The 17,304-nt window shown below is 36.2% G+C and overlaps 1 protein-coding gene across 4 annotated transcripts in view; it reads right to left on the bottom strand.

The window, feature by feature from the left end:
- The window catches only part of SUCO (SUN domain containing ossification factor), an 87,463-nt gene that overhangs the window by 9,138 nt on the left and 61,021 nt on the right, over positions 1-17,304 (bottom strand). For 3 of the 4 annotated variants that reach the window (XM_013058401.2, XM_004756712.3, XM_013058402.2), the window contains 4 exons: positions 14,419-14,506; positions 11,012-11,116; positions 9,326-9,480; positions 8,758-8,849 (listed from right to left, as the gene is read on the bottom strand). In XM_013058401.2, the coding sequence (XP_012913855.1) occupies positions 8,758-8,849; positions 9,326-9,480; positions 11,012-11,116; positions 14,419-14,506 (440 nt within the window). Of the gene's footprint in view, positions 1-8,394; positions 8,486-8,757; positions 8,850-9,325; positions 9,481-11,011; positions 11,117-14,418; positions 14,507-17,304 lie in introns of all 4 variants that reach the window. The other variant, XR_001180163.2, reaches the window with a different exon arrangement.

Here is a 17,304-nt window from a genome sequence, read left to right as displayed (position 1 = left end):
CATAAATACATACACATATACATACACATACATATATATGCTTATGTGCAAGTGAATGACAGCAGTGATGTAAGAAATGGATGGGAGAAATTAACAGTATTTTGACAAAAGAAAAGAAGAAAAAGAAGTATCTTGTTATTACAAAACAGTTGTACTACCCATGAAGTGGTACAGTGTTATTTGAAAGTGGATTTGGGTTAGTTGTAAATGTATATTGCAAACTCCAGGACAACCACAAGAGAAAGTGAAAGAATACATGCTATGAAAGGAGAAAATATGGAATTATATACAATGCTGAACTTGAAGTACAAAAGGCAGAAAAAAGTATGAAAGACGAAAATGGAACAAAGATAACAAACAATAACAAACAGTAAATATTAATTCAACTATATCAATAATCGCTTTAAATGTAAATGGTCTAAATACACCAATTCAAAGATTTTAAGACTGGAACAAAACACATGACTCAACTGTATGCTATTTACAAGAAACTGGCTTTAATGTTTAAAAAAATTTATACAGTTATATAGTATAATGATTCAACAGTTCTATACATTACTCCCTTAGTGCTCATCATGATAAGTGTACTCTTAATCCCCTCTACCTATTTCACTCACTCATGCCCCAACCATCTCCCCTCTTGCAGCCATCAGTTCATTCTGTTTATCTAAGAGTCTGTCTGTTTTTCCTGTTTCTTAAATCCCACATATGAGTGAAATCATACAGCATTTGCCTTTCTCTGATTTATTTCACTTAGCATTATACTTTCTAGCTCCATCCATGTTGTTGCAAATGACAAGACCTCATTCTTTCTTAAGACTGAGTAATGTTCCATTGTGTATGTGTCTATCTATCTATCTATATATATATATCTTAATCCATTCATTTATGGATGGACATTTCCATAACCAGGCAATTGTAAATAATGCTGCAATAAACACAGAGGTGCATATATCTTTTCAAATAAGTGTTTTCATTTTTTTTTTTTAAGATTTTTATTTATTTGACAGACAGAGATCACAAGCACACAGAGAGGCAGGCAGAGAGAGAAGGAGTTGGGAAGCAGGCTCCCTGCTGAGCAGAGAGCCCGATGCGGGGCTCGACCCCAGGACCCAAGGATTATGACCCAAGCCAAAGGCAGAGGCTTTAACCCACTAAGCCACCCAGGCGTCCCTAGTGTTTTCATTTTCTTTGGGTAAACAGCCAGTAATGAAATTACTGGATCATCTAGTAATTATATTTTTAATTTTTTTGAGGAAACTCCATACTGTTTTCCCCAATGGTTATACCAGTTTGCATTCCCGCCAACATGCATGAGGTTCCTTTTCCTTCATATCCTCACTAACACTTATTGTTTTTTATGTTTTTGATTTTAGCCATTCTGAGGTGGTTATTTCATTATGGTTTTGATTTGCATTTCCCTGATGATTAGTGATGTTAAGCATGTTTTCATGTGTCTGTTGGTTATCTGTATGTCTTCTCTGGAAAAATATCTATTCAGGGCCTCTGCACTTTTAATTGGATTATTTGGGGATTTCTTTGGTGTTGAGTTGTGTAAGTTCTTTATATATTTTGGATATTAACCCCTTATCAGATATATCATTTATAAATATCTTCTCACGGGGCGCCTGGGTGGCTCAGTGGGTTAAGCCGCTGCCTTCGGCTCAGGTCATGATCTCAGGGTCCTGAGATCGGGTCCCACGTCGGGCTCTCTGCTCAGCAGGGAGCCTGCTTCCCTCTCTCTCTCTCTGCCTACTTGTGATCTCTCTCTGTCAAATGAATAAATAAAATCTTTAAAAAAAAAAAATAAAAAATAAATATCTTCTCACACTCAGTAGGCTGCCTTGTCATTTTGTTGATGGTTTCCATTACTATACAAAAGCTTTTTATTTGGGGGTATTTAGACATAGTTTTAGACTATTTAGACATAGTTTTATTTTGCTTTTGTTTCCCTTGCCTAAGGAGACATATATAGAAAAACATTTCTATGGTCAAAGTCAAAGAAATTACTGCCTATGTTTTTTTCTAGGAGCTTTACAGTTTCAGATCTCACATTCAGATCTTTAATCCATTTTCAGGGTTTCTTTGTGTATGATGTAAGAAAGCAGTCCAGTTTCAGTCTTTTGCCAGTAGTTTTCTGGTTTTCCCAGCACCATCTGTTGACAAGACTGTGTCTTTCCAAAAAAAAAAAAAAAAAAAAAAAAAAAAGACTGTGTCTTTCCCACTGTATATTCCTGCCTCCTATGTCATATATTGACGGATCATACAGACATGGGTTTACTTCTTAGCTCTCTACTCTGTTCCACTTCTCTATTTTTGGGCTAGTACCATATTGTTTTGATTACTATGGCTTTGTAGTATAGTATATCTTGAAATCTGGGATTGTGATATCTTCAGCTTTGTTCTTTTTCAAGATTGCTTTGGCTATTTGGGATCTTTTGGTTCCATGCAAATTTTAGTATTATTTTTTCCAGTTTTGTGAAAAATGTTGATATTTTGATCAGGACTGCATTAAATCTATAGATTGCTTTGGGTAGTATGGACATTTTAACAGTATTGGTTCTTCCAACCCATGAGGAGGGACCATCTCTCCATTTGTGTCACCTTCAACTTCTTTTATTAGTGTTTTCTAGTTTTTAGAATACAGGGCTTCACCCCCTTGGTTAGGTTTATTCCAGGTATTTTATTATTTTTGGTACAACTGTAAATGGAATTACTTTCACAAGAAACACACTTCAAATACAGATATAGACGAAAAGTACAGGATAAAGAAAGATATGCTAACACAAATAAAACAGGATTCGGTATATTAATTTCAGACAGAGCAGATTTCAGAACAATGAAGTTATCAGGGATAAAGAGGACCATTTCATAATGATAAGAGGTCAATACTCCAAGAAGACTTACAATCTTACAGTAAGGGTAATAATCCTTAATGCATATGTGCCTCACAAAAGAGTGTCAAAATACATGAGGCAAAAACTAACAGTACTCCAAGAAGGAAGAACACATGAATCCATTACATGGCTGGACGCTTATGATGCCCCTCTATCAGAAATGGACAGATCCAGAAAGCAACCAGTAAGCACAGAGTTAACCTCAACAGCACCAAAATCTACTGTATTTTTAAATACCATCAATAAACACACAAATACACACATGCGTGCCCATGATACAATTTACAACAGCATCAAAAAATATTCTAGGAATAAAGCTCCCAAAAGTTTGACCCTTTTGGAGTAAAAAGGGATATGCTATATCCTTCCCAAATTGATATGCAATCTATGTAATCTCAATCAAATTTTGTTTGCGATGAAACATTAAGTAGAGGATTCCAAATCTATATGGAAAGATAAAGAGCCAATAATGGCCAAGAAACCTGAAACAACTGAAAATTCACATAAAATTATACACTGGAATTCCTACCTAACACCAAACATTAAAAAAAAAAAAAAAGTAAATTCCAGGTAGATTAAAGACCTAACAATAAAAACTGAAGTAAATATTTAAAAGAAATTATAAGAGAATATCATCCATAAACTTAGGGCAAAAAATTCTGTTTCAACAGGAGATAAAAAAGCTAACCATAATGGGGGAAAATGTATACATTTGATTACACTAACATTAAGAGGAGCTTCTCTTCTTTAAAAAAAAAACTCCATATAAAACACAAGTTTCAAAGCAAAAATAAGGTATCTGCAAAATACTTATCAATGACTAGAATCAAAATCTTAAAAATAATTATATACCACTACAAAAGATATAAACAACCCAAAAGAAGAACAGGCAAAACCTTAAAATTGCCCAGGAAAGTCAAATAACTAAAAGGCATAAATAAAGATGTTCAACTTCATTAGTAATCAGGTAAATGCAAATCACAACTTCACTGAGGTTAACGAACACTTTAAAACCTAAGAATCCTAAGTGTTTGTTGGCAAGAATGCAGAATAATGGAAATCCCCACAGCACTGGTGGAAGCACAAACTGTGTTATGGCCACTCTGGAAAAGCCTGCGTTACCTGATGACTTGCAGATCGGCATTCTCTATAACCCAGCAGTATTACACCTAGGTAGTATTCCTAGAGAAATTCATACAACTATGTTCCAGGATACAAATGCATGTTTACAGCAGCGTTAACTGTAATAGCCCCAAGCTAAGCAATAGTAGAATGGATAAATTCACTGTGAATTAGCTACTGAAATAGTATACAATATTGAAATGGGATGCAATCGCGTATATGAATCTCCCAACAGAACGCTGAAGACAAAAATGTTTACAGATGTTATGATTCAATTTATCAAAAGCTCAAAATCAGGCAAAACTTTTATTACACTGTGAGGGATCCAAACACTGATAGTAAAACTATTAAGAAAATCAAGTGTATGATTATTTCAAAATTCAAGACAGCTATTTCTGGGAGAAGCAATACCAAGAGTGCCCATCTTGTTCCACTCCTCGATCTGAATGTTAGCTACACAGGCATGTACTTTATAATTACTTCGCAAGTTGTATATTCTAGCTTATGCACATTTTTGGTTTTTGTTTCCCTTATATTTCACAGTAAAAATGTAACAATTTGAAACAATTTTCAACAAAAATGAAACAATTTTGGTCCACCTGATTTATCAACAAAAGTGAGTTGCAAATCAAAGTACAAATCTGATGAAGAGAGAGAAGGATACTAAGAGAATAAGACTTAAAATGAATTAATGTTAAGTTAAAGCATGGATTATCTAAGCCCCATTATTATCTTAAATACTTAGCAGGCAAGAGGTTATGTAATTTGTCAATTTTGTATTAATCTGTATCGACTTTGTACAAAATCCTAGGATATATAATAATAAGACATGGAGCAGTACAACCAAGCCACAGAAAAATGACTGTAAGAGACTACTATGAACTGTACTCCAAAAAATTGGAAACCCAGAAGAAATGGATAAATTCCTAGCAACACACATCAAGAATAAATCATGAAGAGAAAATATCAAAAGACCAATAACAAGTAAGGAGACTGAATCAATAATCAAAACCTTTCAACAAAGAAAAGCCCCCCAACTAGATAGTTCCATTAAAGAATTCTACCAAACATTTAAAGAAGAACTAACACCAATTCTTGAAACTTCCAAAAATCTGGAGAGGGAACACTTCCAAACTCATTCTATATAACCAGAATTACCCTGATACCAAAGCCTGACAAAAGCACTACAGAAAAACTACAGACCAATATCCCTAATGAATACTGATACAAAAATCTTCAATGAAATATAAGCAAAGGAAATTTGATAGCACATTAAAATGATATTACATAAATGGAGATTTATTTCTAGAATAACAAGAATGATGCAACATATGAACATCAATCAATGTAATACACATGAAAAGAGCGAAGGACAGGGGCGCCTGCGTGGCTCAGTGGGTTAAGCCTCTGCCTTCAGCTCAGGTCATCATCTCAAGGTCCTGAGATAGAGCCCTGCATCGGGCTCTCTGCTCAGCAGGAAGCCTGCTTCCCCCTCCCTCTCTGCCTACTTGTGATCTCTCTCTCGCTGTCAAATAGATAAATAAAATCTTTAAAAAAATAAAAGAATGAAGGACAGAAGTCACGTACATGATCATCCCAACTGATGCAGAAAAAGCACATGACAAGATTCAACACCTTTCATGCTAACAATACTCAATAAACTATGAACAAAAGGAAACCTCAACATATTAAAGGCCATTTATGAAAAAGCCTACAGCTGACATAATAATGACGGAAGACTGAAAGCTTTTCCTCTAAGATCAGGAACAAGACAAGGATGCCAGCTCTCTTCTATTCAACTTAGTACTAGAAGTCCTAGCCAGAGCAATTAGGCAAGAAAGGAAATAAAAGGCATCCAAATCAGACAAAAGGGGGGTTGCCTGGGTGGCTCAGTCAGTTAAGCCTCCTACTCTTGATTTTGGCTCAGGTCATGATCTCAGGGTCATTGGGCTCTGGGCTAGGTGTGGAGCTGCCTGGGATTCTCTCTCCCTCTCCCCACCCACCCCACATTGGACAAAAGGAAGTAAAATTATCTCTGTTCAGAGATGACATGATCTCATACATAGAAAATCCTAAGAATTGCATTAAAAAACTGCTGATGGATTCAGCAAAGTTGCAGGACACAAAATCAAAGCACAAAAAAACCGGCTGCACTTCTATACTTTTAACACTGAACAATCCAAAAAGGAAATTAAGAAAACAATTCCATTTACAATAGTATCAAAAAGAATAAAATACTTAGGGATATGCCTAAGAAAGTATAAGGAAAACTACAAAATATTGACAGAAGAAATTAAAGAATATACAAACAAATTTAAAACAGAAGACACAGGGGTACTGGGTGGCTCAGTTGTTAAGCAACTGCCTTCAGTTCAGGTCATGATCCCAGGGTCCTGGGATCGAGCCCCACATCAGGTTCCCCGCTCAGTGGGAAGTCTGCTTTTCCCTCTCCCTTTCCCCCTCCCCCTGCTTGTGTTCCCTCTCTTGCTGTGTCTTCCTCTGTCAAATAAATAAATAAAATCTTTAAAAATATAAAAATAAAAAAGAGGACACAAATGAGAAAACATCTCACGTTCATGAGTGGGAACACTTAATACTGTTAAGATGTCCATACTGTCAAATGATAATACAGATTCAGCACAATCCTTATCAAAATTCCAACAATATTTTTTTGCTGAAGAAGAAGAAAAAAAAAATCCTAAAATTTTTTATCACTTCTCAAACGACCTTAAATAGGCCAGACTATTTTTAAAAAGAATAAAGTTTGAGGATTCATACTTCCTGATTTCAGAACATGTCACAAAGCTATAGTCATCAAAACAGTGCTGTACTGGGATACTTGAGTAGCACAGTCAGTTAGCCACAGAACTCTTGGTTTCCGCTCAGTGTCATGAGATCAAACCTGGTGTTGGGCTCTACGCTCAGCATGGAGTCTGCTTAAGACTCTCTCTCCCTATTCCCTTGTCCCTCCCTGCCTCTCTCTCTCTTAAATAAATTAATCTTAAAAACAGAACAAAATAAAACAGCATGGTACCGGAGTACCTCGGTGGCACAGTCGGTTAAGTGTCCAGCTCTTGGTTTCAGCTCAGGTTGTTATCTTAGAGTTGTAAGATCGAGCCCCGCATGAGGCTCTACACTGAGCACAAAGTCTGCTAAGATTTTCTCTCTCTATCCTTCTGTCCCCCACCCCCACCATTTTCTGTCTCTCAAATAAATAAATCTTTAAACAAAATAAAACAAAACAGTGTAATACTGGCATAAAGACTGGTAAACAGGCCAAAATAATAAAGGACCCAGAAACAAACTCACACATACAGTCAAATAATCGTCAACAAAAATAGTAAGACCAGTCAATAAGGAAAAAGTTTCTTCAACAAACAGTCCTGGGAAAACTGGATACTGACATGTAAAAGAATGAGGTTGAACCCTATTTTCCACAATATACATAAGTTAACTCAAAATGGATTAAAGACCTAAATATAAAATGTAAAACTGTAAAATTCCTACAAGGAAACATGAGGAGACTACATGACATTGGAGATATTAACAACAAAAAAGTTAAAGAAAAACTCTTTTTAAATTCATTTAAATTCAAATTAAATTTAAAAGGACATTTCTCCAAAGATGATTTACAAATGTCCCGAAGCACATGAAAAGATGTTCAACATCCCTACATCAAAAGTCAGAGATCAAAACAGTGGCTACCCTGGGGAGGGATGGACAGGGACTAGAAGAGCAGAAGCAGTGGCTGGGATGCTGGATAATATTCTCTCAGTCTGGGTGTGTTGTCACACAGGTGTGTTCATTTGGTTTATGAAAATTCATCAAGCTTTACACATAACAATTACATTTTCTTAATACCTAACACTTAAATTAAAAATGTTATTATAAAAGAAAATCACCCAAAAGAACAAAAAAAGAAAGAACAAAACAGGAAGGAAGAAGAGATTTACTAGTGTTGAGCATACACACATACAATAGGTTGTCTCTGTGAACGCTGTGATCACAGTAAATCAGCAATGCTCAGCAATGATTACTCAAACGATTTAGTCAATTGAAACATGCTGTTACTAAATCCCAAGGCAAGAGAAGCTAGTTATTATTAAGAAAGCAATCCTAACTGAAATATACAATTAACTTGGTTATTTTAAGACTGCTATAAAGCTAAGTCTCTTAGGAAGTGCTAATTATGAAAGAAATGATATAGAAAAACAGCTACTCAGTACTAATTCATTCATTTAAATTTAAGTATTCACTGAGTGTTAGATAATGGAATGCTATTACAGACCCTGGCCTATACAAAAGAGATAAACTAGATTTCCACCCCCCCAGAAAGTGCCTCACAGTCCTCAACTAGAGACAAAAGGGGTCCTACCTGTACAAGAAGAGGAGGCAGATAAGCACAGGATGCTATGGGAGCACATTCAGGTTTTCCAAATCTGCTGAACTTTCTCAAACATCCCTTTCTAAAAAGAAATACTTCTAAACAGGAGCATGTGCAAACAAAGCTACCAGTGGCTAATTAAACTAAGCCCCCCTTCCCCACCCTCTGGGCTTTTAGGAATAAAGACAGAAAGAAAGTGTGCAAGTGATAAGGTGGCTTTGACGCAGCACAAACACAAAGGTTACTTATGCCCATTACTCTGCTGCAGATGGTTCTGAACACAGGACTGACACTGCACTTACGCAGAAGTGAGCTAGATTCCTGTTTACATATAAACATGGCACAAAAATCTACCTTCTTTGCCAGTTAACTGTAGAGACTTGGATCTGATGAGTGGGAATGAAGTTCTCCTTTTCAAATTCATATCATCGTAAGATGAGAAACACCTGAAACATGAAGAAAGTCAACACTGGGCACAATGAGTAAACGACATATAATTTACTCTGCAGCTGGGGCCTGATGGAAGCTGCTGAGAACTGAACATGCTACGGAATACCAATCTCTAATGTAAAACTCCAGTTACTGCTATTACATGTAAAAAAAAATTAAGGATCATACTCTAAAAGGTGCTATATTAAAATACCTATTATCCTCTCCCTTTGAATTCCACATTCAAGCATCCTTCACAACCAAAATATTTCAATGGTTTATGCACTTCTTATTAATGCTTTCTTTATTCCAGTCTATAGAACCTTCCAGATACAGGACTATCTTGCTAATTCCAATGTTGTTTTAACACTGCAATTTTAAGATATCATATGGGGAAAAAAAATTATTTCAGTATTCCCTTATTCAGTAAAATTTCTCAAAAATATAAAAAAAAAACCATAGTAAAAAATGTGAAATAAAATGCTGACGTTACCTTTTAGGGCTTGGATACTGATTACTTTTAGGGAGTTTCGAAATATAATCTCCATCAAATTGAGAGGTGTTTCGACAACGCTGCATACAAAGCATTAGTCCCAAGACAACACAGAGAACCAAAGATATGACAAGATAGCTTTGTCGATCTGAAACCTGAGAGGAGAAAAAGGATTTAGTTATTATATATTTTATATATTATAATAATATTAAATATTGTATTATTATATTATTAGTTTATCATTTAAAAATTTTATTAAGGAAAAATACCATGGGATATAAAATTCAAAGAACAAATCGTTTTAAACATTTTTTAATGTGTTTCAAAATCAAAAAATGCATGGCATGCTCTTAGAAAATGAACTACTGAGGTAATGTCTTACTCTGTCTTCTCCCCTCCCCCACAAATCTTTAAACATTTCAAACCTATGGAAAACTTTTAAAAAATATTAATGAATATGTTCATGCCTTTCAACTATGTTCACCAATAGTTAATATTTTGCTACATTTGCTGTGTTTTTCCATCTGTACTATCTCCTACTTGGGGAGAAAAGAAAATCTTGCTCCTACCTAGTCTAATCGCCCAGTTATTTAAGCAAAAAACATGGGGTCACCCTTAGTTCCCCATCGCACACATCCAGTCTTTCATCAGGGCTTGTCCTTCTCTTAAATATCTCCTGAATTCAACAACTTCACAATGTTCTCCACTTCTAAAACCCTCCTCCGAATCGGTGTCACCGCACCCAGGTTATCGCGACTACATCCCAACTGGCATCTTCCCCACTTCTGCTTTTGCTCTTCCCTAAGAGGCAATTCTCCAGAGCAACAAATAGGGAGTTTCTCAACATATCGTCAATGACATGACCCCCATCACTTCTTAATTCTTTCCAATTAGTTGCAATGATCAGAATAAAGTTCAAACTCTAAATTGCCTACAAAGGCCTCCATGACCTGAGCCCCACCATTCTGCTCAGCTCATTCTGTACATTCCCTCATTCTGCTTCAGCCAGGCCAACTAAACATAGCACATTGTTTCCAATTTTGGGTCCTTTGCCCAAGTGTGGCTAGTAACAGGTTTGTTCTGACCCGAGGCCCCCACATTGAGCACTCAAGTTCTAATGCCACTGCCTCAGATAAGCCTTCCAAAACCACCGTAGCTAAAAGAGCAACCCTTACACCACCATCCATACACACACATTTCATTCTGCATTCCACTGTCCTTCACATATATTTACTTTAAGTATTCCCCGTCCCCCAAGAGAGGCTCTGTGCAGTGCCAAGGATATTCACTGCTGCACACTCCAAGTACTATACAGCTCACACCCGCATAAAATGGATGCTCAAGAAATACTTACTAAGTCAATTAAATTTTTGCTTTATTAAGCAACCCAATAAGCCTTTATAAACTGAAAATGACATATCAGTGGTCTGCAAAAGGCCTAACAGAACTGCTTTATAACCATATTTTAGGTTAAGACCTAAACTACAAATGTCTTTTCCAAAAAATTATCATAATTTGTGTATTTCCAAAACTTCAAAATGCCACATTCTGGTATTCTGAAGAAGCGCTCTAGAAATTGACCATTTTGTTTGGTTGAAGTTCTTAGATACCACGTTCTTAACAAGACTGCCTTTTTAACAACCTCTATATATGCAGTGTGTCTTACAAAACCAGTAATAACAATACCTCGCGTTTTAATTCTGCCACTGTTGTTGATAAGTTTGAAACAAGCTGTGTCATGTTGGTCAGCTGTGCCTGTAGTAACTGGATGGCTTCAGTTTGCCGCTGATCCTATGATAAAGGAAGAAATATTATTTTTATGTGTATGAAACTTTTATCTGTACATTATATACACTGTATAAGTTCCAGTAAAATTACTAAGTTCCTCAAGAAAAAAAATATATTAATACAAGTTTTTAATGAATCAATATTGTAAAGTGTGACCAGAAATTTTTAAAAAAACAAAAAATGCTGAACCCTCCCTCTCCTTAGCCCTCCAAAAAACCATTTTGCTATTTACTGCTACCATTTGGATTACTGTGTAATAACAAATTATACTTTTCAAGTTAGTATCAGCTCCATGTGCATAAACCAGCTGTATGCAAAATAATCACTTTGTCAAATAAGTATTTTTTTTTTTAAAGATTTTATTATTTATGTGACAGAGAGAGAGATCACAAGCAGGCAGAGAGGCAGGCAGAAAGCCCAATGCAGAGCTCGATCCCCAGACCCTGGGATCATGACCCAAGCCGAAGGCAGAGGCTTTAACCTACTGAGCCACCCAGGCACCCTATCAAATAAGTATTTTTAAGCCAAAGCACTCAGCACAAAAACATGTTGACAAGTTTTTGAAAAATGTTTCTGGATATGAAGCAGGCTCATACCAAAAAATTTAAAAGTTCTATTCTGTTGCACACTAGGATGGAACTTAGGATGTTACATAGTCAAAACCCTACAACAGTTAATCTAGTCAATGCTAAAATATCACCAATGAAAATAAATTAATCAAAAACACCCATCTCTCTAGCTCTAGATTTTTAAAACTTTTATAATGAACAAACATGTTTTTATGTGAAATATTTGCATGCATATTTTAGGAAATTATTTATCATATTCCTCATCAGGAACCCATATTAGGGAGACTATACTGAAAATTTCAACTTACTACTGAATTTGGGGAGGATCAGAAGAAGGCACAATGTAAAGAAAATCTAAGACTCTATTTAGGATCATGTATGAAATAGTTATATAACCACTTATCACTCTAGACCTAAGTTTTCCAAACTTAGATTTATGTAAGTTTTAGGGGCGCCTGGGTGGCTCAGTCGTTAAGCATCTGCCTTTGGCTCAGGTCATGATCCCAAAGTCCTGGGATCAAGACCCCCATCGGGCTCCCCACTCAGTGGGAAGCCTGCTTCTTCCTCTCCTTCTGTCTGCCACTCCCCCTGCTTGTGCTTTCTCTCATTTAAATAAATAAAAACCTTAAAATAAATAAATAAATAAATAAGTTTTAGATCTCAACTGGGGGCGGGGGGGACCAAAGGGTGGGTGGGTTGGGAGAGATGGATGCATAAAAATATAACAAAAAGTTTCACTTACTTCCCTTACTGCAATACACTCTGGTAGTTTCTATCCTACTTAGTCTGTTTAAAATGCTGAACCTGACTCATAAAACTGTTTTTTCTGACTCACATTTGACAAATACTGATAAATTCCAGATAATTACATTTAAAGAAAAAACTATGAAATTTAATAAGTTAATACTTCTAATCAAGATTTATTTCCAATACTTTTAATAATATATAAATTATTTTAAAAGTATTTAAGTAAGTCTTTGACATCAGAAAATATAGAGGGGAAATCATTTTAACCATTAAAATTAATGGAGTACTAAATAACTACTGTGTTCATGGGTCAGAAGATAATATTGTTAAGATGTCAATTCTCCAAACTGATGTATAAATTCCACAAAATCTAATCAAGATGCAAACAGGTTGTTTTTTGTAGATATTGAAAAGCTGATTCTAAAATCCGTATTAGCCAAAACAGTTTTGAAAGAGATGAACAAAGTTGGAAGATTCACACCACGTGACTTCAAGAGTTCCTATCAAGCTACAATAATCCCAACAGTCTGGTTATCAGCATAAAAAAAGATGAACAGAATAAAAAAGAAGTCCTGAAACACATCCATACACACACACACACACACACACACACACACACACATATATTTTGAATTGATTTATATTTATACATAAAACGTTCAGAAAAAAACTGAGAAAAAATTCTTTGTGACTCTGTGTAAGGGAAAGATTTTATAGAGCAAAGAGAGAACAGATAAATAGGTTTTAAGAAATTAAAAACTTCTGCTCTTCAAAAGACACTTTTTTTTCCCCAAGATTTTATTTATTTATTGGACAGAGAGAGATCACAAGCAGGCAGAGAGGCAGGCAGAGAGAGAGGAGGAAGCAGGCTCCCTGCTGAGCAGAGAGCCCGATGTGGGGCTCGATCCCAGGACCCCGAGATCATGACCTGAGCTGAAGGCAGCGGCTTAACCTACTGAGCCACCCAGGTGCCCTTAAAAAGACACTTTTAAGAGAACGATAAATAACAAACTGGAAGAAAAATTTGTAAAATACATCTCTAATAAAGGACTTGTATTTTGAAAACATTTTAAATAACTTCAACTAAAAAAAAAAGACACTAAAAAGGAAATTTGTATGAAATCACAATTGGATTGTATTATAGTTTAGAGTTTTAACTCGCAATAAGATGCACTAAACTCTAAAACCTCAGGTCTCCTCGCTTCATCCCACCATCCCCTAGTCCCAGATAAATTTTTAGAAAAGTATAAAATTTCTTCATCATAGTAACACACTGTAAAAACTTTTTTTTTTTAAAGATTTTATTTATTTATTTGACAGAGAGATCACAAGTAGGCAGAGAGAGAGAGGGAAGCAGGCTCCCCACTGAGCAGAGAGCCTGATGTGGGACTCGATCCCAGGACCCTGAGATCATGACCTGAGCCGAAGGCAGCGGCTTAACCCACTGAGCCACCCAGGCGCCCCACTGTAAAAACTTTTAATAAACATCTGGATACTATAATACTGAAATTGTGTGATACTGAAATTGTTTCCTTAAAATCAAAAGACAGAGTAATGGCCAATATTATCAATGATACTGCATCACAGATAACAGATAGAGGAAAAAAAGAAGAAATGAAAAGGTATAAGGATTAAAAAGAAGAAACAGAACTGTTCTTATCTGCAATCAATTAGATTAGCTGTGTAGAAAACCACAAAAGATTTGAGTTTAACAAAGCTGCTTTAAAAAAGGCCACTGTACTTCTACCACATATACACACACAGACTTGGAAACGTTAATAGGAATAATGCTCAAGAAATTTTCTCTGGAGGAAAAACAGATGCTAATAGCTAGGTAATTTCCCAAAAATGACATCATATAATAGGCTTTTATCATCAACTATCAGGGGAAAGAAAGAACCAACACTACTTATCCTTCTTACCAGCAAGAGCCTATAAAATTCAAAAGAAATTTATATAAAAAGTAAATAAGAGTTGAAGGTGACCAACCTGCTCCTCTGCTATTCTTGAAGTATTCTGAAGTTTTACTATTGTTTTATTAAAGGCCTTCTGCATTTCTTCCATTTGTTTTCGGTACCTGGGGAGTAAGAAAGTATTTATTAAATAGCTTTAATTTCTTATTCATTAACTTATTACTGGAAACACACTTCTGATTTCAATATGTGAGATAAATATACTTTTTTGAAAATGACTCTTACTGAGGCCTGGAACACTTACAAAAGTAAAATAAAGAGATCCCTTAGGTATCTTCTACCTTAACATCAATTCTCCATATCTCACTACTGTGTAAGATCAGTCACATATGTGATCAATCAATTTATGACAAAGGAGCCAAGAATATAAAATGGGGAAAGAACAATCTCTTCAATAAATGGTGTTGGGAAAACTGGACAGCCACAGGCAAAGGAGTGACAGTGGACAACTATCTAACACCATACACAAGAAGTAACTCAAAATAGATCAAACACTTGAATGTAAAGAGAAACAGGTGGTAAGCATCTTTTTTTTATTTGACAGAGAGCGATTACAAGTAGACGGAGAGGCAGGCAGAGAGAGAGAGATAGAGGGAAGCAGGCTCCCTGCTGAGCAGAGAGCCCGATGCGGGGCTCGATCCCAGGACCCTGAGATCATGACCCGAGCCTAAGGCAGCGGCTTAACCCACTGAGCCACCCAGGCACCCGGCCATGGTGATGATTTTTTGGATTTGACAACAAAAGCAAAAATAAACAAGTACATATCAAACTAAAAAGTTTCTGCATAACAAAGGAGACCATTAGAAATAAAAAGGCAGGGGCGCCTGGGTGGCTCAGTGGGTTGGGCCGCTGCCTTCGGCTTAGGTCATGATCTCAGGGTCCTGGGATAGAGTCCCACATTGGGCTCTCTGCTTGGCGGGGAGCCTGCTTCCCTCTCTCTCTCTCTCTGCCTGCCTCTCTGCCTACCTGTGATCTCTCTCTGTCAAATAAATAAATAAATTCTTTAAAAAAAAAAAAAAGAAATAAAAAGGCAACTTGCCAAATGGGAGAAAAACTTTGCAAATCAGGTGTCTGATTGAGTTAATATCCAAAATACATAAAGAACATGTAACACTCAGTAATAAAAAAATTAAAGAATCCAGTGGCAGAGGATCTAAACAGACCTTTTTCACAAAGTTATATGAATGGCCAACAGGTACATGAAAAGATGCTCAACATCACTAATCATCATGGAAATGCAAATCAAAATCATAATGAGATCACCTCCCATCTGTTAGAACAGCTATTACCAAAAAAGATAAGACATAACACATGTTGGCAAGGATGCAGAGAAAAGGGAACCCTTGTTGGTAGAAATGCAAATTGATGCAGTCACTCTGGAAAACATAAGGAGGGTCCTCAAAAATTAAAAATAAAACTAATTTATGATCCAGTAACTTGACTTCTGAGTATTTATCTGAAGAAAATGAAAAAACACTAAGTTGAAAAGATGTATGTATCCCCATGTCTACTGAAGCATTATGTACAACAGCCAAGCATGGAAGCAGCCTAAGTGTTCATCAAAGGATAAATGGATAAAGTAAATGCGGTATCTGTATACGATGGAGTATTATTCAACCACAAAAAAGGAAATCTTGCCATTTGCAACAACATGGATGGATGGACCTTGAGAGCATTATGCAACTGAAATAAGTCAGAAAGAGATAAATATCATACAATCTCATTTATATGTGGAATATACAAATAATAATGAGAACAATACCCTCAAACTCCTAAATACAGAGAACAAATTGGTGGTTATCAGAGGTAGAGGATGGGAGATGGGAGAAATGGGCAAAGGGGGTCCAAGGCACAGATTTCCAGTTATAAAATGTGTAAGTAAAGGGGATATAATGTACCGCATGGTAACTACAGTTAATAATACTCGGTATCTGAAAGCTGCTAGGAGAGTACATCTTGAAAATTCTTGTCACAAGGAAACCATCTTGTAACTCTGTGGTAATGAATGTTAACTAGTTACCACTACTGTGGTAATCATTTCACAATATATACAAATATTAAACCATTATGTTGTATACCTGAAATTAATGTCAATTATATCTCAGTTAAACATAAAAAAAATTAGTGATTTCTGTGATTCCTTTGTGGAGGCAGTTAGGGTAGGGAGAAACAGGTAGGAGGTACTTTTTTTTTTTTTAAAGATTTTATTTATTTGAGTGAAATCACAGCACAAGTGTGGGTGGGGGAAGGGAAGAGGGAGAGGGAGAAGCAGACTTCCCACTGAGCAGGGAGCCTGGTGCGGGGCTAGATCCCAGGACCTAAGATCATGACTTAAGCTGAAGGCAGACACCTAACCAGCTGAGCTAGCCAGGTGCCCCAGGCAGGAGGTATTTAAGTGGACACGCATGTACATGCACGCACATTTTGCCACTAAATTGTCTGTATGGGTTAGGAGGAAACCCATTAGGATATAATGGTGACCTTAGTGACATCTCATTAGTAGCATTTTCATTTAAAAGAAGAAGGGGAAGGTGGTGTTTCAGACATTCTAGACACTTAGTGCCTAGGTGATTGCAAAATGTTGGGAGGAGAAGCCCTAAGGACCCTGCACAATTAAGGGATAAAAAAGACTAAACAGGTATAAAAAAATGGAGAACTGTGCCTGGGGTCCTTAATCATTGCACAAGCCCACTGGCACTTTGAGCAAAACAGCATGAATTATCACAACCAGAACCAGGATTCTAGGACTTCTCTGAAAGACTGCAGATGTTGCCTAGTCATCCAGTTCAGTGTACTCTAGTCCTCACTGATTTAAACTCTTGATATTTTGTCTAGTTCCACTAAGAGCTTCAATAGTTAATGTTTTTATAGATATTACATACACAGTATAGATAAATGTTAT

The sequence above is a fragment of the Mustela putorius genome, unplaced genomic scaffold (assembly GCF_011764305.1).
Source record: "Mustela putorius furo isolate JIRA1106 unplaced genomic scaffold, ASM1176430v1.1 tig00000785_pilon_pilon_pilon, whole genome shotgun sequence".
Lineage (NCBI taxonomy): Eukaryota > Metazoa > Chordata > Mammalia > Carnivora > Mustelidae > Mustela > Mustela putorius.
Note: the sequence above shows the minus strand (reverse complement) of the source record. Positions and strands in the feature narration are given on the sequence as shown.